The sequence below is a fragment of the Homalodisca vitripennis genome, chromosome 2 (genome assembly GCF_021130785.1).
Source record: "Homalodisca vitripennis isolate AUS2020 chromosome 2, UT_GWSS_2.1, whole genome shotgun sequence".
NCBI classification, from domain to species: domain Eukaryota; kingdom Metazoa; phylum Arthropoda; class Insecta; order Hemiptera; family Cicadellidae; genus Homalodisca; species Homalodisca vitripennis.
Window position 1 is genome coordinate 254,777 of NC_060208.1, and position 27,337 is coordinate 282,113.

General features: G+C 36.2%; 1 protein-coding gene across 1 annotated transcript; it reads left to right on the forward strand.

Annotated features, from left to right (window-relative positions):
- On the forward strand, positions 1-27,337 carry LOC124353413 (chitooligosaccharidolytic beta-N-acetylglucosaminidase-like). Its single transcript, XM_046803252.1, has 8 exons — positions 1-32; positions 2,129-2,385; positions 14,530-14,669; positions 15,796-15,983; positions 18,067-18,394; positions 21,041-21,264; positions 22,346-22,584; positions 26,875-27,337. The coding sequence occupies exons 1-8, from the start codon at positions 1-3 to the stop codon at positions 27,069-27,071; spliced, it is 1,605 nt and encodes a 534-aa protein (XP_046659208.1). The 3' UTR covers positions 27,072-27,337.

Below are 27,337 nucleotides of genomic sequence, written 5' to 3' on the forward strand. Positions count from 1 at the left end.
ATGTCCCCACTACTCACAATGCCACCTCGAAAGTAGGGATGTTTCCCTGCCCCACCCTGTATAATACACAATTAACTGTTATGATAGTTCACATAGATTATAATATAATACACAATCAAACTGATATGATAGTTCACATAGATATAATATAATACACAATTAACTGATATGATAGTTCACATAGATATAATATAATACACAATTAACTGATATGGTATTTCATATTGATATGATATAATACACAATTAACTGATATGGTAGTTCATATTGATATGATATAATACACAATTATTAACTGATATGGTAGTTCATATTGATATGATATAATACACAATTGACTGATATGATAGTTCACATTGATATGATATCAGTTAATGCACTATCAACATTCAATTGTGCAAGTAATCCATCGAGATTGTTAGACGTATGTGCAAAAAATGGTATAGTTCTGCGTTTTGTCAACATTTAATTAAAGGCTAAACACTCATATCAGAAAGGTCAACCCAGGAGTTATAAGATGCAAATAGAATTCCCCTGTTATACCATAGCCTGTCTCCACATCCACGGAATTGAATCTCAAAAGATGAAGAAGCTGATGATCAGTTTGTTGGTAAAATATGAAAATTAATTATATAATAGGAGTTCAATTCTTAAAGCTAGTTACTTCTTACTCGTTTACTAAAGGTTGTGGATTGATATGGATCATTGGATCTGTTCCTACTCAGGTACTGTTTTTCCAAAGAGAGCAGGAGTAGTGGAGTAGGCCTATTATACTCAACATGACTGTTGTAGTAGAGGATGAACATTTAAATTCATATTTTAAATGTTTAGCTGGCCAGAACTTGTTATTATGCTATGTTATTAATTTGTTTTCCTTTTTTAGTTTTTTGTAATAATTATTTGGTAATACTTTTTGGCATTTACCAACATCTTTATGGTTAACCTTGTCTGAATAAGATACTACACAATATATTAGTGTACTATAGTTGTCGAAACTATAATAACGTTTTAAGTTGGAAAAGACTTTCGTGTAAACATAATAAATTATTTTGTTTTGGAGACACTAAATTATGGATGATTCGTTTGAACCGTTTTATGCAAATGTACTAACGTAACCTTTCCAAAGAATAATTTCTTGTTTTAATGTCCCCATGACACTTATGATGTTGGGTTTATGAAAGTTTTACCTAGGGAGTTACAGAAACTAATACTGGTTGTTGTGTTTTAGGGGCTTCAAAATTAAATGATCTGAGATTTTTTAATATTACTGTATATGAGTATTTGCATTTATAAAAGATGTGAAACGAATATTATGGACTAGGTTATGGGGATTTGTTTTGTAGGTCTATTTATGACAAGTGTATATTTATATGTTACGAGAAGTAACAAACGTTTCGAGGATTGAAATCTACCCTCTTCGTCAAGTGTAAGTAGAATAATGCATAAACAATACTTAAACCCTATAACATACGGCAATGGGCTCCCACTAAAAAATAAAATTAAAAATGCACAGAAGTCTCGAGCACAGAGTCCCTTCGGCTGTGCTGGTGCGACGTGTTTGTGCTTTAGAATTCTTGTGCTTGTGACTTGTGCATCCTGGACAGAGACAACGTCTGGGTTCATTTTCTTCTGTCTTGAATTCAAGCTGTTGTGTATATATTTTAAGTTTTTAGTGGCAGTCCATTATTGCACGTTGTAGGTTTCAAGTATTTTTACTCATTAAACATATAACACCTGACGAAGAGAGAAGATTTAAACCATCGAAACGTCGTGTAATACATCACATAACATATAACGATGGCAAATGTCTGAAATCCTCTAAATGTGTGACAACGGCAGGGTTTATTTTCTCCTGTCTGGAATTCAAGCTGTTGGATATGATATTTTGTAATTTTTTTAGTGACGGTCCATTACCGCACGTTGTAGGTTTTAAGGATTGTTATACAGTAAACATATAACACCTGACTAAGAGGGTAGATTTCAACTCTCGAAACGTCATGTAATACTTCTTGCAACATATAACGATGGTAAATGTCCTAAATTTTATCATCCTTTCAATCCTTCCATTGTCAATAACAAACTTTAAACAAAGAACTAACTGTAGAGCTAAAAGTAATCCTGTGTTTAGTGACAAGGTGATAAGTTTGGACCCGGCAAGCGTGCAGTTCGACTTCACCGGTGTCGCAGACCTGAGCAGGTACGATGTGAAGGAGTTTGTGCACTCCGCCGGTGACCTGTTTGTGGCCAACGTGCAAGCCTTGTGTGGCGGCAACTGTTCTGATACCTCGGAGACCTCGGTCACCGTCCACGTCGCGACCTCAAGCGGCGACCTCACCCTCAACTGGCTCACCGACGAGAGCTATTCTCTGGAGGTCAACACCAGAGGTGTGTATAACTGTTTCATTTTACAAATTGTATTCGTACTGGGAAAGGTATACAAAATAGTCTGGAAGCTGGAGGCCAATTTGCATTGTATAAGTAGTACACAATCTGGTGTTTATTATATACGTATATTATACAGGGTGTTCTGTAAAAGTGTTCCAATACTTTGGGATTTTTTCTATAAAGAAAAATGAACAAAATAGTTCATATGAAGGTATGTCCTAAAACCTTCAGTTTTCCGTCTATCTATCTGTATGTGTGTTTAATAAAAAAAACATATCTTTTGTATCAGTTAAGATAAAGAAAGTTATGAAACTTTTCCAAGTAGAGGTGTATCAGTTGTTATGTGCTCCTGGCTTGTGTAAGTGTATCTTTAAAGTGGCCGTGCTCGCTTATGCGTTGACGGATTTCGTTGAACAAAGTGCCGTTGGGCTTGTCAGAAAAATTTCAAAATAGTTGGTATCTTTTTAAATTTGTATAACCTATTTAAAATAGCTGATGCATATCTAAAGACAATCTCTTAGTTGCTCTCGGTCTGTGTAAGCATGCCTATAAAGTGATTGTACTTGCTTATGTGTTGACGGTTTTCGTTGAAAAAGTACCGTTGGAATTGGTATAAAAAGGGCTAAATATGTGGTACTCTATACATTTTTTGAAACTATACCGGTTTTTTGTTATTTGACTTTAGACGTTTTAAAACAGACGCCATTTTGAACGGGTAAAAGGATTTTGTTAATATTTTATTTCCTAAAAGGTCTACCGAAGGTCAATACAATTTTCAAGTTTCATCTTAACTGGTTCAAAATATTCCATTTTTTTATTTAAAAAAAACATGCAGACATATAGACGGAAAACTGAAGGTTTTAGGACATACCTTTAAATTACCTTTTTTGTTCATTTTTAAGTGTAGAACAAAAAAAAAGAAAAAAAAACAGTGAAACACTTCTACTGAACACCCTGTATATTGTTGCTTTAGTTTTCGCTGAAATGATAAGGTATTGAAACGGTTAAGAATACTTAATAATATATTTTAGTTGCACACACTAGTAAGCAACGTCATATAGCAAAATAATAAAGGATCAGCCAACGTGATACAGAGATTGAAACTCGATGTTTTCTGCTAAATAGTTGATCTCGACATTGTTGGCTGACGTTGGTTAACTTTCACTCACGTGCCTGATTTTAAGTGTGTCAAATTAAAAATATTATGTTAAACAATGTATCATTTCATTATCTCTACTGTTTGATCGGCATTATAATTGTCGGAGGAGGTCCCTCTATCGGCCACGAAGTAGGTTGTATGTTTATGCAATGCAAATTAGCTATCGTGTCCGGACTAAAACAACCCGACTAACCATTTGAATTGGTTATTGTAATGAAGTCTGAAAATTAGATTTTTATGCGTGGGCAAAAACAATGTTTCTGCATGTTTTTTTCTTTAAAACTTTTGTAAACGGCCATTCCATACTCATAAACGTATTTAATGTTAGTAATTGTATATGGATATTCTTATTTTTTCAAATACCAAAAGGTAAAAATGTCAAAAAACAAATAAGAAAAACATAATTAATAACAGAAACTGTAGAAACAAATTAACACTGTGGTATGATATTAGTTATTATATTCATATTTTTTCATAGTACTGAATATAATTTGGTCAATGAAGTTAGATTTTGTTTTAATAGGTATTTGATTTACGCCGTAACGGCTTTTGACGTAATATTGCGTTCATAAAGATTGCTTAAGTGTTCTATAGACGTAATATTACGTTCATAAAGATTACATAAGTGTTCTATTGACGTAATATTACGTTCATAAAGATTACATAAGTGTTCTATTGACGTAATATTACGTTCATAAAGATTACATAAGTGTTCTATTGACGTAATATTACGTTCATAAAGATTGCTTAAGTGTTCTATAGACGTAATATTACGTTCATAAAGATTACATAAGTGTTCTATTGACGTAATATTACGTTCATAAAGATTGCTTAAGTGTTCTATTGACGTAATATTACGCATGTTATATTGCTTCTGTTTTATTCTGGCGTAATATTGCACAAAAACCATTTTTTTTATGACAACCGCGCGTCGTGCAAGTAGTTCTTGCATTTTCTACTAGATGTCAGCACTTCCTTGGTCCTCTGTCATGAGAGTTTGCACCTCGCTGTAGTCACACAGTGCAGACAGCTACTGAGTGTTGTGGCATGTCACCCGTCCTGGATTATTTTGTGGTTTTATTTCCAGTGTTTATATTACCATGGAAATATCCGAAACACAAATAATCGATTGGCTTCGTTTACGTGATGACGTAAACATGGATGGTAAAAATGACCAAGTGGACAGTTTATAAAAATTAAAAAATGTTAAAACACTAAAAAGTATTTTTTGCAAAAGTTTTGATTTGTACTTGTTTTTATAGCTCGATAATCTGGTAAGTAATTTGGCTTGAAATATACTGGTTCAGTTTTCAGATGTATGCTGGTAATAATTTAATTTTCACCATTGAAAACACATTTAGCAAGCACTTCTTCAAAAACAGTTCGAGATAGACCGAACTGCTGTGCACCCGCCGCCGGTGAGCTAGCTTCAGCCAATACTCATGTTGATGCAAACCATTCATGCTTTCAGGGAGCTCGGATTGCTGACTCTGCCCTGCCTCTATATATTGGAGGTTGCCCTGTATTGTCGATCGAAATGTGTTCTTATTCGGGGTAGTGACATTCACTCTTACGAAACTAGAGGCAGGGAGAGTTACCGTGCAGTACAGCATAGGACGGTGGCTTTCGAACGCTTGCCGTCACAGGCTGGAATCAAAAATTCTCAATCGGCTCCCTGAGGGTCTTATACAATCGGATAATTTAAACCAGTTTAAAGCTCTTCTGAAGCGCCTACTGGTGTCGAATGCGTTTTATTCTGTCGAAGAGTTCATGGCTGGCTGCTGGGAGAATTAGAATAAAAATTTACAGAATCAAAATTTACATAAAAATTAATTAGTAGAGCCCCGAGTCTCATGTTGAATGAATGTTGGCGTGAAAGGACAAGAGATGTATGTTTGAATGGGTATTGTAAGTATGAATGTGTATAGTAGGGTTTTTTACAAATACTTAAACCTGACTTTTGCAATGCAATGTATTATTGCCAAAATGCAATAAAAGAATTATTATTATTATTATTATTATTATTCCCATCATAGCTACGTTATGTGTGGAAAACTCGGTTGCTCCACCGTGCTTGGAGATCGTGTCTAAAACATCGCAGTGCACTCAACTGTGCACCTGATGAGACAATATTACATAGTACACTTTCACCTAGATTACAGTATATTTGTAGTCTAGGTATCTCTAATGTAGAAACGATGCAAGGAGTTCCTTTAGAGCTTCTTCGTCGCCTACCTTTTTTATCTCTTCACATGACCTTAACTTCAGATTCCAAGAGTCAAGTCTTTGACAGCGTCAGATTCCAGACGCTGCAATAAGAGGAAGATGCACTGGAGATAGAATCGACATTCACAGTTAGAGATAGGCAAACGTATTCTTTTTCATATACGATTATAATGAGGTGTCACATGATGTCCCCTCCCAACACTTTTCAAAATATTGATCTTTACAAATAAATGTTAAGCACAGATACTTTACTGAGTTAAGCACAAGATTGAAATGGTGCCAATGGCACATGAGCAGTTACTAAGCAATATGACAAAAGATACTTGAGGTGACAGCATAATGAGATTTGTGTCAACCTTGAAGATTTTACCGATAAATTGAACTGTATCGGCGCTAAAAGTTCAAATGTCCACTTTTGTTTTCGTGAGATGCTATTATTTTTTTAAGGCTGGTTCGAACTTAAATCCAACCCTAAATTCGAAGAGAAACAAAATGAATCCATACATTTGGATAATACTCATCTGTAGTTATAAATGTAACTAAATTGGTAATAGACTCCTTTAAAATTGCTATGAGACATTATTCGTAGTACACCAGATCTTTCAAAGAATTCTTTAGTAAGCCACTATATTCCGTAATGGTATTACTATGACTGGCCGTTGAATAGTGCTGTTAACAGCTCTACCAGTGAGACATATGTGTTTCTTTTTATCAAACACAACTATCCATGTTAATGTTGACTTTAGGGTCAGGTTCCGTTATTTCACCCCATGTTTTTAAAATCGCTACTATAGGCACGGAATTGATTGTTTTAACTATTTATGATCATAGATGAGTACGGAGGTACTAAACTAGATAGACACTGTTTGTTTTCCTTGACGACGTCTTATCTTATCAGCATCAGGCATGCCCAGACTGTTCTTGTTATCGAAATGAGACGAGTGCCTCCGGCCGAAGGCGGGCTTCGAATAAGCCCGCGCTGATGTCAATAAAAGAAAAACATCCCTCGAGATAGTACATATCAGTAAAATATAAAATTCTAGAGGGGCTGATCAGAAATATAAGTTTAAATGATTAGTTCACCTCAAACAATCAATTCCGTGGCTATAGTAGCGATTTAAAAACATGGGGTGAAATAACGGAACTTGACCGACTTTAGCTCCAGTTCACCTTCATCTTGGTTGAATCTAACACTATGACAGACTTAACCCCTGCAATCTGAAGTCATGTTCGTCTGAAGAGATCCAAAAGACGTCGGCGACGAAGAAACTCAAAATGACCTCTTCACGTCGTTTTGAAATCAGATACACCAAGCCCTATTATAAAAATATAGTGTAATCTAGGTGAAGAGGTAATTTCATTGTCCCATTGGTTACAATTGTAGGTGTTCCTGCACTAAGAGGAAGATGAACTGGTTGGTGTAAACTCAACATTCACATTGAATCAACCCTTCCCACCATAGCTACGACTATCTATCTAAACACTCTGTGGAATCGAGCTAAGCAGCTTATGAGATTTCAGTAGCACAACATACTCTATCGTGTATTTGTCGCTGCTCACGCTTTGTTGTTACAGTAAGCAAATAATTGTGCAACACCAATTCTTATAACAGCGGTTATAAAATTTTTAAATGTCACAACGAAGAACACTTTCTACACTGGTATTTATTTAATCTGAATTAACTTATACTCTGACAGTAACTTTACTTCTGATTGCGATTATAAATTTTGTTTTTTTTAATTAAATAACCTTATTTTTTTAATGTATTTATAAGAAATCGGACGAAACTATGCTCTGAAAACGTATTAATAAAAAAATGGAAACCGTTAAACTAACCTTTACCTAGTAAAATGTATACAGTTTCTAAATAATTTAATTGTAATAAAATATAAATTTGATAAAGCGCTTAAAATTAAAAAGATCTATTTCGTATATGATGTTGTCTAAAATGATGTAAAACGCATATGAAAGCTTATTCTCGTACTTTCTATTCACAATCATTTAATACCATTGAACAATTTAATTACAACACTTAATAACTATAATACACTATTCAATACTGAATAAAACGACAATACAACGATATTCTAGTCACCGAGCAAACTAATTATGAAAAATAAACTGTAATTTTTCATAAACCGATTAATGCCATAAAATATGAAATTTTTAGTTAATGCTGAATTATACTTTAACATTTTCGATGGTGCGTTAATAATATTTATAATTGTATATTTTACTCTGCAACATATACAAGGCTAAGCTCATGCTCATTAGGCTGATGGTCGATGATACTCGAATGAAGTGCTAAGACTTAAGCCTTACGACAAAGACCCTCGTTGGGATTTGGCACAAATCCTACGCCGATACTTCTCATCACACTTTTCTAAAAGGGGACATAAAATCGATTTTTATAGTTGTTTTTGTACTCGGTTATGAAAAAGAAGCTTTCATGTGTAGGAATGGGGCCAGTAAATGTGCGTGAATCAGTTATTCTGTCATATTTGTGACGAAAGACAGATAGGCATTCTATTCCATTATTTTACGGTGGAGTTATCAAACCCACGGTGTCAAAAACTTTTTGTAGCCACTGATCCCTATCGACGGACTTACGAATCGACTTGAGCTAGATCGAGTTTTGGTTAAAAGTTCATCGCTCAGCGGGATATTTCGATAACAAATTGAGCTACAAACTAAAGTTTTCAATGACGCTTTAATAGTGGCTTGGTAGAAAATTTAGATATTTTAGGTCAGGAGAATAAACTGTTCAAACTGGGAAAAAAATTGTTGCTCTTCAAGCTTTCTTCTAGTGTTTACAAAGCTTATCACTTTGGGGCTAGTAAAATTTCTCTTCCTACTGTCCGCAATTGAGTCATAGACTTGAAACTTTACAGCCTTCATTTCTACATAGACAATATCGAGTTCGATGTTGGTGCACGTTCCCCAATAGAATTTGGATTAGCGTTAGTGGAATATAGCACTCAGGGGGATACCTCGATGGCAAATTTTCCTATAGACTTCACACTTAACATAAAATTGCGTTTATATATTTACAAAATCGAGTTCGATATCAGTGCAAGTCCCTTTTTGCGATTTGGCTGAGCGTTAGCGAAGCTCTCTTATCACGCAGAGGCTGAAAAAATTTATCTTCTCTCTGTTTTTCTGTCAGAATCTCTGGAACAAATTGTGCTACATACTTAAAATTATCTATGAAACTTCATTTTTAATTTTGAAAGAACTTGGCTTAGCGTTAGTGAATCCTATCACTCATGAGATACGATAGAACATTTTTTACCGAAATTGCATTCCTACATTTACAAGACCGAGTTTGATGACATTACATGTCTCCCTATGAGATTTGGCTGAGCGTTAGCGAAGCCCTTTACCACGCAGGGGCTGAAAAAATTTATTTTCTCTTTGTTTTTTTCAGTCAGAATCTCTAGAACGAATTGTGTTATATACATTAAATTATCTGTGAAACTTCACTTCTTATTTTGGAAAAACGAGTTTGATCATGCATTTCCCTCCACGGGAGTCATTCATTCTAGACTTAGTTAAGCCATACGTGATCTGGTGCACTACGAATAATGTCTCATAGAACTTTTAAAGGAGTCTATTAACAATTTGGTTGCATTGATAACTGACGATGATGATTACCCAAATGTCCTGATTTCATTGTGCTTCTTTTCAAATGTAGGGTGGGTTTAAGCTAGAACCAGCGGCCTTCAAAAAATAATATCGCACAAAAGCAGAAGGGGACGTTTGGATGTCTAGCGACGATACAGTTCAATGTATCGGTAAAATCCTCAAGTTTGACATAAACCTAATTATGCTGTCACATCAATTATCTCTTAGTGACAACCTGGCTGCGATATTATCTGATCAAGGACGTAGCCAGGGGATCCAAAAAAGGGGAATCCAAGGGGGCCGGAACCCCCCCCCACAAATTTTCAATTTGTTCTATTACTTTTCTTAGTAAACGATTATTGTTATTTAAATAATTCAGTATTACTAACATGTACTGCTAGAAGATCGTTCTCAACAAAGCAACTGGTCAAGAACTTTTTAAGGAACAAAATTGGGCCTTACTCTTATTCCGTAACGGAAAAACATCAATTGTCTGGTCCTCTATCCCCCAAACTGTTATCCTGGCTACGTTCTTGTATCTGATGTTGGTTGACAATAATGCATGATGCAGTAAATCCAATATGATGTGCCTAAATCACAGTCTGCGTCGAACAATTTCTTTGCTGACCTTCTGTCAAAAATACGTAACGCCTAAGTTCCAGCTACTTAGGGGGTCCACCACTAGGGTTCTCTGAGTGAACTTAATGAACTAACAAAAGGTGAAAATGTAATATCGGAGCTGCTAGACTTGCACGCGTCATCATCTATCCATTGGTTGAAGTGTCGAGCGATTGAGCTGCAGGCCAGCGTCTTTGTTTTCATAATTTATCTTCCTTTAGTTAATACGTTTCCGTTATTATCTCTATTTGGTAATTTGATATAGGCAAAACAAAAATACTAACTGTATTTGTAAATATTAAATGCAGAAGAAATAAGGTCTTAGCAGTCTAATCAGAAATCCAATTAAAATGTAATTGTAACACAGTTGAGATTTTGACGAAACGAAACGCTACCGGTGACATGCAATTTACCCTCATTAACGCGAGTAATTAAATATTGATTGTAATTAGCTCTACGCGTGCTGAATTCTCGCATTTAATGCTCCTATAGGGGCTGCGTATTACACAGTTGTAATTAACAAATGATACATTGAAAATTATCTACTCTAAAATAGTAATTTGAAATTAATATCAAAAAAGATATTGGGAGTAAAGACATTTTATCAGCTTAAATATTATATATTATTTATTTATTGGTACAATCTTCTATTATAATTCCTCGGTTTTACATACTTTTACGTAAATTACTCGATTTATTTATTATTTCATTTATTGGTACAATCTTCTATTATAATTCCTCGGTTTTACATACTTTTACGTAAATTACTCGATTTATTGTACACCGATTGTATGCATAAAAATTATTAATTTATACACACATTCAGTATCAATCGGGATCACGTGGGCTCTAGACGTGTCGTTAGTTGATTTAAAATACTGTTATTTTAAGTGTTAAACTTTAAATAATCTTCTTGTTTAGTTTCTCACAGCTGATTAATAAGACAAACGTGTTGCTCAATCCAGCAAGCAACTTGATATCGGTTTATTGGTCGTAATATCTACTACCCCATGTAATGCCCACTTAAATGGTTTACACTCCTAATATATTTACGTAATATTTGCCTCAAAAAAGCGTGATTTCGAACGTCCTATAACCGTTAACCGTTAAACCCTTTGCAACTTTGCACGTCCGGGAAAAAGACAATCGGACAAATGAGAGAGCAATGTAAATGAGAGGAATGTACATGAGAGAGTGACGTCATAAATGTTGTTTTTCTGCAACACAGTAATTACATTTTCCTTGTGTTGAAACTCCCACATAATTTTATCAATGCATTATTGATGTGTGCATTCCAATTAAATATTCCCTCAACTACAATTCTAACAGATTTTGTTTGCTCTTTCTTCTATTCTTAAAATCACGAGAGCAATGCTTGATTTACTGCATTCTTCCATTTATTGGCTTTAAATTAAATATAGCTTTTTCTTGATTTTAATTTTTAAGTTGCACATTTGCCAACCGTATAAGTTTTGTTCATTTATAAAATTTACTTACTCTTTAAATTAAACTCACTATCAAAGAAGTAGAAATTTTTAAAATGATACTATAAGTTTTAAATCACGCCGGTAAAACATAAATTTAATAATTTAGCATTAAGGACCATTAACCCATTTTCATTGATTTGTACTTAAATAAAGTTGTACAACTTAACAATAAGTTTCGAAGGTTAATCTCCAAACATTATTTTTGTATTATTTAAATGTGTTGAAATGAAATGAGAACTTTGTGTCAGTAGGACTTCATTTTTGAAAGTTTCATGATTGAAAGTTCAATAAGCATGGCAATACCGTACAAATCCTTAGGCAAACCATGGAAAAACTCCATTGTGATTTATTTTTTATCCAATGAGTTACTACATTACAGCCGTTAAAAACCTAGATTTATTCTCTAAAACCATCTAAAAGTGATATGAAACTCAATAATATACATTTTTACAATTATTAAAATGGTATGATAATCATTAAATAAATTACTTATTATTTTTGGATCCAACATTAATTGTTTTGTTTTGAAAATAAATCTTAAAATACTCTGATTAACTCGTTAGTTTTTAGCGCACTGTATTATCATTTAGACTTAATAATATCCCAAACAAATTTATAATTGTATTCTATTGCAACTGGTATGAAAGTAATTCTTTTTTATATCTCTTAATTATCCTATCTGAACCCCTTGAAGAAGGTTCATGTATTGTGTTTGGCTCGTATTTTTTAGTAAAATAGTAGAATTTAGTATCCATTGCTGGGATGGTACTCGTTCAAAGTGCGAAGTGCTCAACTTGGAGAGGGCATTCTCTGCAATCTGAGATAAGTATCTCCTCAGAGTTAAAGTGGATATTCTCTTCAAAACGATGCCGCCCACCAATGATACTGGCTACTGAGGCATGAGACACCACCCCAGTGCCATGCACCTGGCTTGCTTGGGAAACAAAGTTTGAGCAAAGGCGTAGATACACCGCCTAGTGAAACTGTTTCGAAGTTGTTTCTTCTGTTCAGACACAGATGGTCAGCAGATTTCAGCTGTCACAGGGTTACAACAAACTCAGACCCAGATAGACAGCACATTTCAGATGTCACTATGTTACAACATACTCGGACACAGATAGACAGTTGATTCCGACTGTCACTGTGTTACAGCGTGCTCGGACACAGATAGACAGCACATTTCAGATGTCACTGTGTTACAACATACTCGGACACAGATAGACAGTTGATTCCGACTGTCACTGTGTTACAGCGTGCTCGGACACAGATAGACAGCATATTTCAGATGTCACTATGTTACAACATACTCGGACACAGATAGACAGTTGATTCCGACTTGTCACTGTGTTACAGCGTGCTCGGACACAGATAGACAGCACATTTCAGAAGTCACTGTGTTACAACATACTCGGACACAGATAGACAGTTGATTCCGGCTGTCACTATGTTACAGCGTGCTCGGACACAGATAGACAGCACATTTCAGATGTCACTGTGTTACAACATACTCGGACACAGATAGACAGTTGATTCCGACTGTCACTGTGTTACAGCGTGCTCGGACACAGATAGACAGCACATTTCAGAAGTCACTATGTTACAACATACTCGGACACAGATAGACAGTTGATTCCGACTGTCACTGTGTTACAGCGTACTCGGACACAGATAGGCAGCAGATTCCAGCTGTCACTGTGTTACAACGTACTCAGACACAGATAGGCAGCAGATTCCAGCTGTCACTGTGTTACAACGTACTCAGACACAGATAGGCAGCAGATTCCAGCGTGCTCGGGCACAGATAGACAGAATATTTCAGATGTCACTGTGTTACAACGTACTCAGACACAGATAGGCAGCAGATTCCGACTGTCACTGTGTTACAACGTACTCAGACACAGATAGACAGCAGATTTCAGCTGTCACTGTGTTACAACGTACTCAGACACAGATAGGCAGCAGATTTCAGCTGTCACTGTGTTACAACGTACTCAGACACAGATAGGCAGCAGATTCCAGCTGTCACTGTGTTACAACGTACTCAGACACAGATAGGCAGCAGATTCCAGCTGTCACTGTGTTACAACGTACTCAGACACAGATAGGCAGCAGATTCCAGCTGTCACTGTGTTACAACGTACTCAGACACAGATAGACAGCAGATTCCAGCTGTCACTGTGTTACAACGTACTCAGACACAGATAGGCAGCAGATTCCAGCTGTCACTGTGTTACAACGTACTCAGACACAGATAGGCAGCAGATTCCAGCTGTCACTGTGTTACAACGTACTCAGACACAGATAGGCAGCAGATTCCAGCTGTCACTGTGTTACAACGTACTCAGACACAGATAGGCAGCAGATTCCAGCTGTTACTGTGTTACTACTCAGACAAAGGTATACAACAGTTTAGGTGTCACTTTGTTTAGGATTGAGAGCTTTTTGTTCTCTCTTTGAGTAGCATGCAAGCCAGTGTAGAAGACTAAACTCTACTTGTAAAACATTCATGGCTAAATACGATCTGATAGACATAAAACTAATCTATCCCTTCATAAATTATATCGTTTCATATGTTTATATCCTTTGTGTCAATTCATTCTTATTTATAGAACTTTTATGTAATCGTATTATTTTTTTAAGCTAACCAGGAAAGAAAATAGTTTCAAATAATTCGATAACATCAAAAACTGACGGCCTGTATTTAATAGAGTCATATTGACCTCTATTTGCTCATATCGGTTATTGATTTGTTTAACCTTATCAAATTGTGATAAACTTCGCCATCCTGTATAAGCGTGAGTGTACAACTGGCATTTTCAGTTTAACTTCTGTCCGATGATAAGTAAGGCCACAGTAAGGTGAAAATGTTTCGTAATTCTAATTGTGTGAACAATGCTTCGTCTATAGTTGTAATAATTTAGTTGGATCGTGTGCTGTGTTAATCACCATCCATGGTATTTCTTGCGTGCTATGAATATTTGTCCCGACGAAACTTGTTCACATTTACTTATCAGCTGGTGTACGTTTCAGACAACAGAGTGGACGTGCACATACAAGCGGAGACCGTGTACGGAGCTAGACATGGTTTGGAGACTCTCACACAGCTGACGGCTGCCACAGACACTGATGACCTTTACGGCTATCAGCTGGTCATAGTCACCACAGCCAAGGTAATTTCCCATTATTGCCAAAACACAGACACTGATGACCTTTACGGCTATCAGCTGGTCATAGTCACCACAGCCAAGGTAATTTCCCATTATTGCCAAAACACAGACACTGATGACCTTTACGGCTATCAGCTGGTCATAGTCACCACAGCCAAGGTAATTTCCCAATATTGCCAAAACACAGACACTGATGACCTTGACAGCTTTAAGCTGGTCATAGTCACCACAGCCAAGGTAATTTCCCATTATTACCAAAACACAGAACAGATTACCTTGACTGCTATCAGTTGGTCATAGTCACCACAGCCAAGGTAATTGCCAATTATTACCAAAACACAGAACAGATGTGTTAACAAATAAGGAAATTAGAAAATCGGTACAGAACGTTTCGTAATCATGCTCCCTTCTTCAGGTGTAAAATCTTAGCATAGGTTCAATCACACGTAATGATGAATGAAGTTAAACTACGAAATCTGTATTTTATGTATGTATTGTATGTACGAAACTGTATTGTATGTCAACATTTCACTCTTCATGAAGAGAATTTGCAAACTCAAATACTAGGCAGCCGCAAGAAGAGTGTGAAGATAAAAGGACTCTAGGTCCACGTCCTAATTTCCTATTTCCATTACTTCTAGATTATTTGAGCTTAAAATTTATTAGTACATCACACAGAAAATTAAAATCAACGGTGTACAAATATAGTTCATCCTGTTGAGTTTGGATGTAATGATGATGAGACAATTAGCGATTACTCTTATATCTTTTGACATTCTAAAACCTAAAACAATCATTTAAGGCACACTGTCATTTATTAGTGAAACAACCAGAGTAAAAACCAAGTTGGGAGTGCCGATGGCCGAGTAGTCTTAAGACGTTTGATTTTGGGTCTGAGTTAGAGATAGCGCAGGTTCAAATCCTGTCTGTGGCCGACGCAATTTTTTTCAGTACCTTCGACCATGTACTGAGTCGACTCTCCCCCTTGTTCTGTTTGATAAGATCCTCGCACAGGCCAGTGGCCCATGAGGACGGACAGAATAAGGCTTAAAAGGGGATCGGCCTCTCCTTTTTTAAAAAAAAAAGTTATCGTTGATAAAATAATAGTATCAAATCTAATGTGTTACAGGTTAGTGACAAGCCTAAACACCCCCATCGCGGCCTGCTGTTGGATTCCGCTAGGAACTACTTGCCTCTGAGAACAATACTAAGGACTATAGACGCCATGGCATCCTGCAAACTGAATGTCTTCCACTGGCATATTACAGACAGCCATAGTTTTCCTATCTACATGCCCACACTTTTTATGCTGGCCAAGTAAGTGTAGAATATCATAACCTCATCCCACATTGGTTGATCAGGAGCTAACACTTTCACTGCCGTTTCCTAATTTTGAAAACTTTCTTACACTGCCGCCCGTTTTTATGATTTTTTTTATAAAATATAATTTTGTAACCAATTATAAGAAAACCATGGGACTTGCATTTATTTGAAGCCGAGTTCTTCCTCTTTCTACCCTAATGCTTATGGATCAATATTTTCAAACAGAAAAAATTGTTTTTTGAAAAAAAAAATAAAAAGTTGACAAAAAAATCACCATGTACAAGTCTATAACATGAATATACTTCTTAACATTATTTGCTGTATTCAGTATTTTCATTAGTCACTATAGCTACACATATTTACTATTGAAATTCACTTGTGTTTGATTCTTTTATTAGTGTGGGGGCCTAACCCTCTTTTTCCAGGGCCAACACCAAAATCTTCATCAGAAGCTGAAAATAAACTGTAATTTTTTTAAATAAAACAATTATTTATTAAACACCAGAATAAAATTTTTTGTTACTATTATGCTGATGTTTGCTATTTGAGTAAAAAAACAATTTCAACAAGCCCACCGGTACTAAAATCAGCATAATATTATATGTGCCATCTTGGAATAAATCATCACTTTCACTCTCACTTGAAAATCTGAGTAACTCTTCTAGCCCTTGATGTCTTCAATACTGTCACGATTAATTGTATTTACTAATAAAACAATCGTTGTAAATTAAAGTAATAGCAAGCAAATCAATAACAATGCAGACGAAGAATCAGCAGAACGACAACAAACGGCCGCCGCGACCGCGACGCGACAAGTTCGTAAACAAACTAGTTTTTTCCCGATATTCCAGATGACTGCCAACAACATTTCATAGATCATACTCAATTGAGTAAGAAATAAAAATATGGAAATAGCGAATGACTAACAATGCCTAAGTATAAATACGTTTAAATGCATTTTTATTACTGTAAAGTTCGGCGATGTTAAAACACGTTTTTGGCAGTGGAACTGTTGTTTAAGTACCTAACAAAACTCCTGAATAGCTAGGCCTCATGCGCTGCTGCATTGCTGTAGGTTTCCTGCAGCTGTTTCGTCTAAGATTGTGACATTTTAATGAGTTTGGCATGACATTCCTGTCAAAAGAAATTCCTATTGCTTTTTTTTTTTTTTTTTTTTTGGAGGCACACATGTTAACTCAACTGAGTTAATATGATGCTGGAGCAATTATTTTAATCTGTAACGGAATTGTGCTCATTGGATAAATTAAAGGGAATTTGAAACAAAGATAACGGCATACAAGACTTTTATTTTCTAGCGGGAAACCACACCCCCTCCTGTTTGTGCAACAGAAAATCTGTTACTAGAACGCAACAGATTACACTGAACACTTACTACTGCTCAGATTTTCTCGTTCTCTAAGTAAGTACGAGTACCGATCTGAAGTACCTCAAGTACGGGCTGCGCCTTGATTCTATAAGAAACTATCTTGCCTTAAAAGCGTTTCTGAGGCTAATAAATTATATGGTGTTGATCAATAACAAAATATTTTATTAGTAGGTGAAACAATTCTGAGATTATCTAACCAAAGTGTTTTTAACTAAGATCCTGCTAAAAACTATCTGGATTTGAGGGTGTTTCTAGGGATGAAAAGTGCCACGGAAGTCATCATGCTTGGAATAAAGTAAAGATGTCTTATTTTACCAGGCGAATTTAGGGCTAAGAAGCCCTCTCTGACACTTAACCAGGGGACCGACGGCTTGAAGGTGACTTCCGAACCACCACCAATGGCCGGGCAGGCGGGCTGCTTGCAAGGACAGGATCGCTCAGCGGTCACCCATCCAAGCAAGCAGCCACGCTCGGCGTTGCTTATCTTGCGATAACCGTTGTACCCGCTACACTGCGGCATTGGCATTGGGTAATACAGTGACAAGCGGTTTTCTTCCATATTTGTATTTTGATCTTGGTACATTCGTGTTCTTGTTGTTAGGTTAGGACTTTTGTTTTCAAATTTCACCACAGCTTTGCACCAGGTCGATTGGAAAGCAAACTTGTTCTCAGTCCTTGACACGGTTTCAGGTACGGAGCCTACTCGGAGACAGAGGTGTACACGATGGAGGACATCAAGGCGGTGGTGGACTACGCGAGGGTGCGGGGGGTAAGGATGATCATGGAATTGGACATGCCTGCTCACGCAGGAAACGGCTGGCAGTGGGCTCCGGCCGCAGCCCAAGGGAATATAACCGTCTGTGTCAACAAAGAGCCCTGGAATCAGTACTGCCTACAACCCCCTTGCGGACAACTCAATCCTGCCAACCGCTACCTGTACGGCGTACTGGGCAAGTTGTTCCAGGAGCTGCTGGAAGTACTACCGCCGGGTGAGGCTATCCACATGGGCGGAGATGAGGTATGGGACATAAACAAACCATCAATCACAGATTCTACCCCATACTCCCACCGATATACCACTGATCTTTCCATGCTTGGAGCACAACCAAGTTTTCATGCATATAATATATTCTCCTAGTACTTTGTTGTTATGTTTGATCAGGGTCAAAACTGTAGGGTAGAAAAGTGTTAAATTTGCTAAATAACGTTATTATTTTACAGACCACATATTTTTTTCTTGTATCACTTAAAAAGGCTGACAAATATATAAATAATAATCATAAAAGCCTCACCGAAAGACAGAAAGAGACTGAAATTGACTTCAGTCACCGTTTTCCGTCGCCTTATCTAATCAGCAGAAGCTGAATAAGATAATGAATACGCATTATCTGTTTATTTTAAGAGCACAAGCAAATCTAAAAGGCTCCTCGACACTTTGCATCTTTCTTTTACGTACCACTTAGTCTTTACGTATTAAAATAATTGTCAAATAAGGAGTGTTTTAACGTTTCATTATTAATATCCGAATAAAATAATTACGTAACTGCTGTTAGCCTATGATTCTCTGTTTGAAATACTAAATGTCTAATGTCAGATGCTACATTACTTTTACCTAAACATGTGTTCATGTGTTTTCACGTAGTAGATCCATAGAACATTATTTATTTGTTTTCTGGGTAGATTATACAACGTCAAACTACTAATGTAAAAATTCAATTCACTAAAATGCGTATAACTAAACTACAATAATCTACAGTTCCTCGGTTAGCAATTCTTTGCACAAATTTAAGCCTCAATTCAAAGTATAAATACATACTTTATCAACAAAAGAAAAAAAAGCAAATAAATAATACTTATCTTTATGAAAACAATGTGGTATAAACCAATGTTACGGTATGCCTCAAGGTCAGTACTTAAAACCTCATTTCTTTCCGGATTCCCAGTATGATTTACAATAATTAGTAAATGTACCCTTTTCCGTATGTAGTAAAAAAGTAGTTGGAGGTTTAATATTAAGATAAATTTACAGAATATATAATATAAATAATAAAGAGAAATTCTATACTCTACAATTCTAGTTAAGAGTTGTAAAAGTTGTGCTCTATAATAAAATATCCCCTCCTGTACAGTCAGAAGAAAGTGGAAAGTGATTATATATTCCATGCGCAGCTATCATCAGCTTTAAGCATTTTAACATACTTTTCTTCGCATATGTATACCACTTGCTTTCAAATTAGCGCCCACTCGAAGATTCTAAAGTAAATAGTTGTAACTCATTTATAAATCTATAAATTATACATATATTCATAATAATTTTAGTACTAATACGATTCAAACTTTAATTACATATATATTATTACTTACATAACATTCATACTTGAAAAATACTGTGGAAAACCAGTAGTGTATATAGAAAATTATTTCGGGGGGGGGGGGTTTGACACACTAGGTGGTTTGAGAGGTATAAAATATCCTCCAAAAATACTGGCTCGGGAATCCTCCACAGGGAAATTGTAAATTATTAAGACCTTATAAATGTGTTCTATAACAAACTACTGTTTGCAACTTACATGTTTCTCTTTCACAATTTCGGGGGGCTTATTCCTCAGAGCCCCCTTTTATATGCTCAGGGGGAAAACTGAATTTGGTTCTGAATTCTCTGGTCACGTATAAACATTTACTTTAGTTCTTATACACGTGTTAAATCTCGTATGGTTTCAAGAAGAGAGCGGGCAACAACATAACAGACAGAGCTACAGCCAGAATATTTAAGTAATTACAATGAAACGCGTATTCAAGATTGAGTTTTTATACCATAACCACTCAACACAGTTTCAGAATGGCTACCTCTACTATTAATTCATAACTTATTTTTATACGTTACTACAAAGTTTACACATATTCAACCAATGGCCAATGGCGTAGTGTAGCGGGTACAATGGTTATCGCAAGAATACCGGATCAAGCAGCGTCGAGCGTGGCTGCTGCTTGGATGGGTGACCGCTGAGCGACCCTGTCCTTGCAAGCAGCCCGCCGCCCGGCCATTGGTGGAGGTTCGGAAGTCATCTTTAAGCCGTTGGTCCCCAGTTTAACTGCTATAGAGGGCTTATTAGCCCTAACTTCGCCTGGTAAAATAAGTCATTTTTACTTTACTTTTTTACTCTACATATCTAGGTTAGTATCCCAAACAGAGAACAATTATTTTTAATAGAAATCACTTATGTGTGCCAACGAATATTTCAAAACACTTCAAGGCGTTAATATATCAATATTCCAGCCGAAAAAGGTAGTATTTATACTGAAAACTTTGTACAAAGAGACCCTAAAATATAACGTAGCCTTTTTCAATTAGGATGTTGACAGCTGGTGACAGACATACGAAATCCGTGCTCGCTCTGAGTGTTTTCGTGATGTACTTAATAATGTACTAAGTCAGTTTATCTTGACATTTTTATTTGTCAAAGAAATGTTCTCTTTGATTTTCAAATAGTGCAGGTAGGTTCCGCACAGCTACAGTCAAGGGAGCACCTACAAATAAAGTTTTACTTACAGTTATGTGCTTGTTATAGTTATAAAAAGTGGGGTCAATAGTGCATTTAGTCGGGGTTTTATATTCTTGTAAAATGTGTATTGTGGAAATGTTCTGTTACGTTTTGTGCTCCAGGTGTACTTCCCCTGCTGGAACCAGACACAAGAAATAACGGACTGGATGTTGTCCCGGGGACTGGACCTATCAGAGTCTTCCTTCCTCCAGATCTGGGGGGAGTTCCACAAGAAGGTGTTGGACCAGTGGGACTTGGAAATCGGCCATAAGAAGACCCCCGTCCTGCTGTGGACCAGTCATCTGACCAACATCAATATAATAGAGCGTTATCTCGACAAGGACAGGTCGGTTTGGATTATCTTATCGGTTCAGATTAGATTAGCAGTTTCATCTCAATTCCTAGAACATAAACATATTCGTAGGCAGATTCGGATAAAACAAATACTTTTAGAGGGTTTTATAAGCATGACGCGAATTTCTACAGTTTCACTTACAATTAAATGTAAAATAAAAACTAAATCATCATTAAAACATTTTATCTAGATGGGGTCTATGCCATTATTTAGGCCTACCATTTGATAAAGTTTACTAGTTAGCAATTGCAATAATTTTAATTCAATCTACCAAAGCTTGTGAATATTCCATTGTTTCTTAGAGCTAAAATGGTAATTCTTAAATAAAATTCATTAGTTTTATTTTTAATATTAATAATTATTACTAGATGGATGCGTAAGTTGTATTTTATTTCTAAATTTGTATTTCTTTATTGTAGTTTTAATACATTTTTATTCCGTTCAACTTAAAAATGTGTCGTATTTTTAAAGGATATTTTAGTTGTTTGGACTAAATATTAAATATATAAATATTGATAAAATATTTTTAAGTTTCCGGATTTTTCTTAAATTACTTTAAAATTTATTTACAATTGTTAGTTCGTAAGGTCATGGCCGGTTTTTTTATTCGAACTGATACTTTCGTATTCTTAGTAAACTATATTTTTTGTTTATTTCTATGGAGGTTAACTTAAAACAATATTTAAATTAGAATCAAAATCTAAAGTTTAGAGCTATTTTCAGTATTAAGTATCAGTTCTTCTCTATTTAAATGAATGTTATTAATAACGTTGTCAGGAACAAAATTTGGGGGATCCAGATAACTGACATTTTGCCATAGTGGACAGAGAGTAAGGCCCCATTTTGTTCCTTAAAACGTTCTTGGCCCGCTTCTTTGTTGAGAACGATCTTTCAGCAGTGCATGTTATTATTTAAATAATAATAATCGTTTACTAAAAATGTAATTGGAAATTTTGAAAATTTGGGGGAGGGGTCCGAACCCCTTGGACTTCCTCGCTGGCTACGATCCTGAATGTTACAGCTATAGTAACTAATGTAACTGTCACAATACAAAGACAATTGGTTGTTTTAGGTTTGTGATAGAGTCATGGACTGACTCCATGGACCCTCTCCCTACCCAACTGATGGACAAGGGGTACCGAGTGATCATGGCCACGAGAGACGCCTGGTACCTGGACCACGGGTTCTGGGGCCGCACCCAGTACCACAGCTGGAGGCGAGCTTACGACAACCGTCTGCCGCAGGGCCGTAACATGCTGGGGGGCGAGGTGGCCATGTGGGGGGAGTTGGTGGACGACCACAATTTGGACGGTAAACGAATGAATATCTTGTAAATTTTACAAATATTTTCAGCAGAGTTGTGTCATCTCTCTTCTTCCTTGGCGTTAAGTGTAAACCAACCAAAGACAGAGTGTATTACAAGTCTTGTTTTTTTTATAAATGGTTTACCAACTCTTTTTGAATCAATTGTCAGACCAGATGATAAAAATATTATTGTACATCATAAAGACCCACAGTCTTTCATTCAAAGTATCAATCTTCTTTAAAAAAATATATAAAATCAATGCTTACAAATGAATAAATTAAATTACTTTTTAACTTGAAAACAGAAATTATCTTATTTAGTACTAAAGCTAACCAATCGCTTTCTAAGATCTCTGAGATCGCGCAGGCAAATCTGAAATGTTTTTCCAATTTGTGTACGAAATTTCTAGGTGCCCTTATTGATTGACTATACAATTTACGATGGGAAAAATACTTCATTGTGTAAAAAAACTAAATTCAAAAAGTTTGGTTCTTCGTTTCCTGACTGATTTTGTCACAAAGGATGTCCTCAGAGCAGAGCATTTGAGAAATTGTCAACCTTAAATGACATAGGCTACGATTTGATTTTCTGAGGATTAGACGTAATTTTGAAAGGGTGTTTGTTCTGCATAAGATAACTTTGAAGATCACCTGGGGCCAAAGCAGGAAGGGACAGCATTTTCAGAGGGATGGCTTACTAACACTGTCATGAGTTCTTGTTTTTTAATACGCTTATCTGTTTTCCACCAATAAATGTATTTCCTACATACAACATAGGTACTTTTCCCGGCATAAACTAACATGTCAATCAATATATTAAAACCAAATTATAACAAAAAAATTAGTTTTTCTATATAACTAAACTTTTATTAGTTCATCCAGCAGGGATCACTTCTGGCTCATTTATACCTTCCAGTTGAACCTACCACTGGGCACAGCAAAAACCGATGTGTCACTTAAATCTGGGCAACCTTATGGATGTCAAGTAACAGCACATCACTAACCGCAAATGTCGAGATTCTGGGGTTTAAGGGCAATTTGATAGTTCTAGTCTACTGCGGGAGATGACTGTTGGAGTTGGTGGGGTTCGTTCCCTAAGTATCAGAGGTTCCTGCTAGCCTCAACAAGGGTATGCCACCCCCTGCCTGATTTTACTGGAGAGGCTGGTTCAGTGCTGGCCTCCCCTTCTTCCGGGGGGACATGACTTTGAGATTAGTGCCCTAATTCTTCCTCATGGATCTCGATAGGGATCGGCCTCTACCCCCTAACCTTACCCATCCTGAATATCCTGTCACTCCGGAAGCAGCGCTAAGTTCCTTATGGACTAAGTGCAATTATAGGCTTCTTGTCCTAAGAAAACAACAAAGGAAAACTTATTAATTCACCTTCCATGAATATTTATAAAATTCGACTGACGCCGTCTTGACGAGAGGGATTATAGTCCAGTCAATTTAGACATTGACCCTTGCAAAAAATTCCCAGAAAGCAGAAAATTTGCATAGATGTTAGGGATACCATTGTTATGAAATTGTGAAAAGTCCCCACCGATCCCATGTCTGCAAAACTTTTTATTCAAGGTCAAACTTCACAAAAATAGGTTTTTTTTGAACTTTTTAGCGAAACGGTTAGGTTTAATGAAAAAAATATGTCAGACAAAAAATTGTAGATCGTGCAATTATCTACAAAAATGCTCTTTATACTTTTTTTTCATAACACTAACCATTTTTGAGAAAAACAATTACAAAATTTCTTACACTGTATTGTATATAATATGAACACGTTTCCGCGCCACCTATGAGTTAGTTTACCTAGCGCGATTTTTTTAATGTGGTTTCCCCAGTAGGCCTATTTCACAGTCTATTCCAGTAAAATTTAATGAATGTTTGGTTATTCTTCTTTTTAGTCGTTGCACTCTTGTCAGTGTGGTCGTTGTCGATCAGGTACAGCTCGAGTGACAAGTCCCGTTATATTTGATTGTAACATATTTTATTAATCTTCATCGTCATTATGTATTTCCTCTTCTTCCCCTTATCTTCTCTTCTCTATTTTCTTCTTCTTCCTCATCTTCATGAGTAGACATAAATTCTACTAACAGCAATATATAATTTGTTTCGTCATTCATGTAAAAACCTTCTTCTGTTGGAGATTCAACATTTGAACACGATTGGCCTTGACAAGTGGTGCACGCTAGTGAACAAAATAAGCCTACTTTTTTTGCGGCTCTTTTTACAGTTCCAAAAAACAGAATTAAGGAGGTTTTCTGGTTCAGGTGGAAGAAGCGTATGGGATATGCTTCCAACCCCATTGTTCTGAGTCTAGTTGATTACCCAAGCCACACACCTGAACCTAGTAATATACATGATAAAAACTGTTGGTGAGCGGAAGCCGCGGTTGGAGGAAGGCTGGCTAACTGCACACGTTTTTATTACGTGTTTGTTTTGCAAAAGATAAGTAACGTAATTTGTCTATGGAAGTAAATTTTGGCGCTCCATATAAAGACAGAAGAAAGCGAGTTTCTGGTGAAGAGTTGATATCTTTGAAAGTTTGTACACATGTAATAACATTTTCTTTTCAAACTATTAAAAAATTGTTGTTTTACCCCTTCGAACCGACTGATTGTCTTCCCGAATAAATGCTGGCGCAGTTGATAGGACCTTCAATTGCTCTTCTTTGCCTTTAATGTTTTTTTCACTCCAAGCTTGATTGATAAATATCATGATAATTAACAAGAAAACATACAATGTTAATTGTCCTAATTTCTGAGTAATAATGACTCTGTTACCATAATTTAACTTCAATCGTAATTTAATTGTTATATTATCAGCACTTACGTTTTTTACATATATTTTCTAATTCTTCTAACGTAAACTGGCAGTCATCACCTCTTTCAATATATGAAAATATTTCCCCCATGGTGAGATACGATGCTTCATCTTGAGGACGGCCGACTTAGCCTCCAGTGGTCGGCTTAAAAAATGATACAAAGCAATCATTATGGTACTTAGCTTCAGCAGCAACTAAATCGTGTTCAAACCCGATGCGAGCAACAATAGTTTTTGCTGTGTCATCAGAACGAGACTGAGCTGCTTTCATAACTGAGTCTTTAAATGAATGAGTTATAACGTTACAAATTTTACGACGAGATTTCTGTGCTTATTTCTTTTTGTATTCCTCACTCAACTTGTCGGCGCAAAATAAACAACAATTTTTAAAAGAAAAATATGACTCACTTACATGTGCTCTAGTACGAGGAGGACTTTTTGAGAGGTACTAGCTTATTCCTCTTCATGTTGCTGTTTTGCTGCTGCAATTGTACTTTTTCTATTGTATTGTTTGTGACACTGCACATGATTTGTCGCTGAATTTACATTCTTCAAGTAGCCTAATCAGTAAATTGATTCCTCCCTTGAATACTCCCATTAAGTAACGTCTTCATGCCGCGATCAACAATAACACATTCACATTGAAGATAAAAGTTTAGAGCAAATAAAACACTATTGCGACATATTTTCAACAAAAAGTGGATACATCACAAACTTTAGCAGAGAATATTTGAAATAACTACATGTTTTCACTACGAAGAAATTTTAGAGACTAACGGTGATTTAGGTGCGACCTCAAAAAAGCAGGTAGACGGAACGGGGCACGCGAACAATGGAATGACAGGCAGATGTTTTGTTCAAAGGGAACATGGTCCCTTAAAATTAGGTACTCCGTTTTTTTTTTAATATCATATTCTCAGAATTATCAGTCAATATAAATGTATTAGTCACGCAGACTTATAGTTTTTAACTTATATTACACGCCTAATGGTATCATAGGCAGCTTAGTCGTGCTTATTATGGACAATACAGTGTAAGAAAGTTTGTAATTGTTTTTTCTCAAAAAATGGTTAGCGTTATGAAAAAAATTATAAGGAACATTTTTGTAGATAATTTGCATGATCTACTATTTTTTGTTTGTCATATTTTTTTCATAAACCTAACCGTTTCGCTGAAAAGTTCAAAAAACCAATTTTTGTGAAATTTGACCTCGAATAAAAATTTTTGCAGACATGGGATCGATGGGGACTTTTCACAATTTCATAACAATGGTGTCCCTAACATCTATGCAAATTTTCAGCTTTCTGGGAATTAATGCAAAGTTACCCCTATTTTTTGGCTAAATTGACCGGACTATTATTATAGCCTCGATGAGGCTGTTGTGGTTATCGAATAATATTATATCTTTATTATTCTGACGTTAAGGTTTTTAATCACAAAAACAATTTAATTTGTTCTGTTTTGTCAATTTTAGCTAAGGTCTGGCCGAGAGCGACTGCTGCTGCCGAGCGTCTCTGGTCTGACCCCACCACCACCAACAGGTTGGCGGAGGATCGGTTGGTGGAGCAGCGGGACAGGTTGGTGAAACGGGGGCTCCAACCTGAGGCTATCCAACCCCGGTGGTGTGCTCAGAACCAGGGTGGATGTTACGGTTCCGCCAACAACTCATGACACCTCTCACTTAGCGTAGATCCTTGCCCACAGACAGTTCGAGCTGACTGTGATATGTCCTGAGTGAATTGCATAGTTGTGGGGACAGATGAAACTACCATATTGTAGCGCTGTACGTTCGATGATGTAAACATAAATTTGACACCATCCATGATGAGTTGTAAGTTGTATAGGCTGTGATATAATAGTAAAATATTTAAAAACTTTGTAGTTTGAAATTTGTTGCTGTTTTCTTTGTTTTTACTGAATGAAAATAAATTACTATT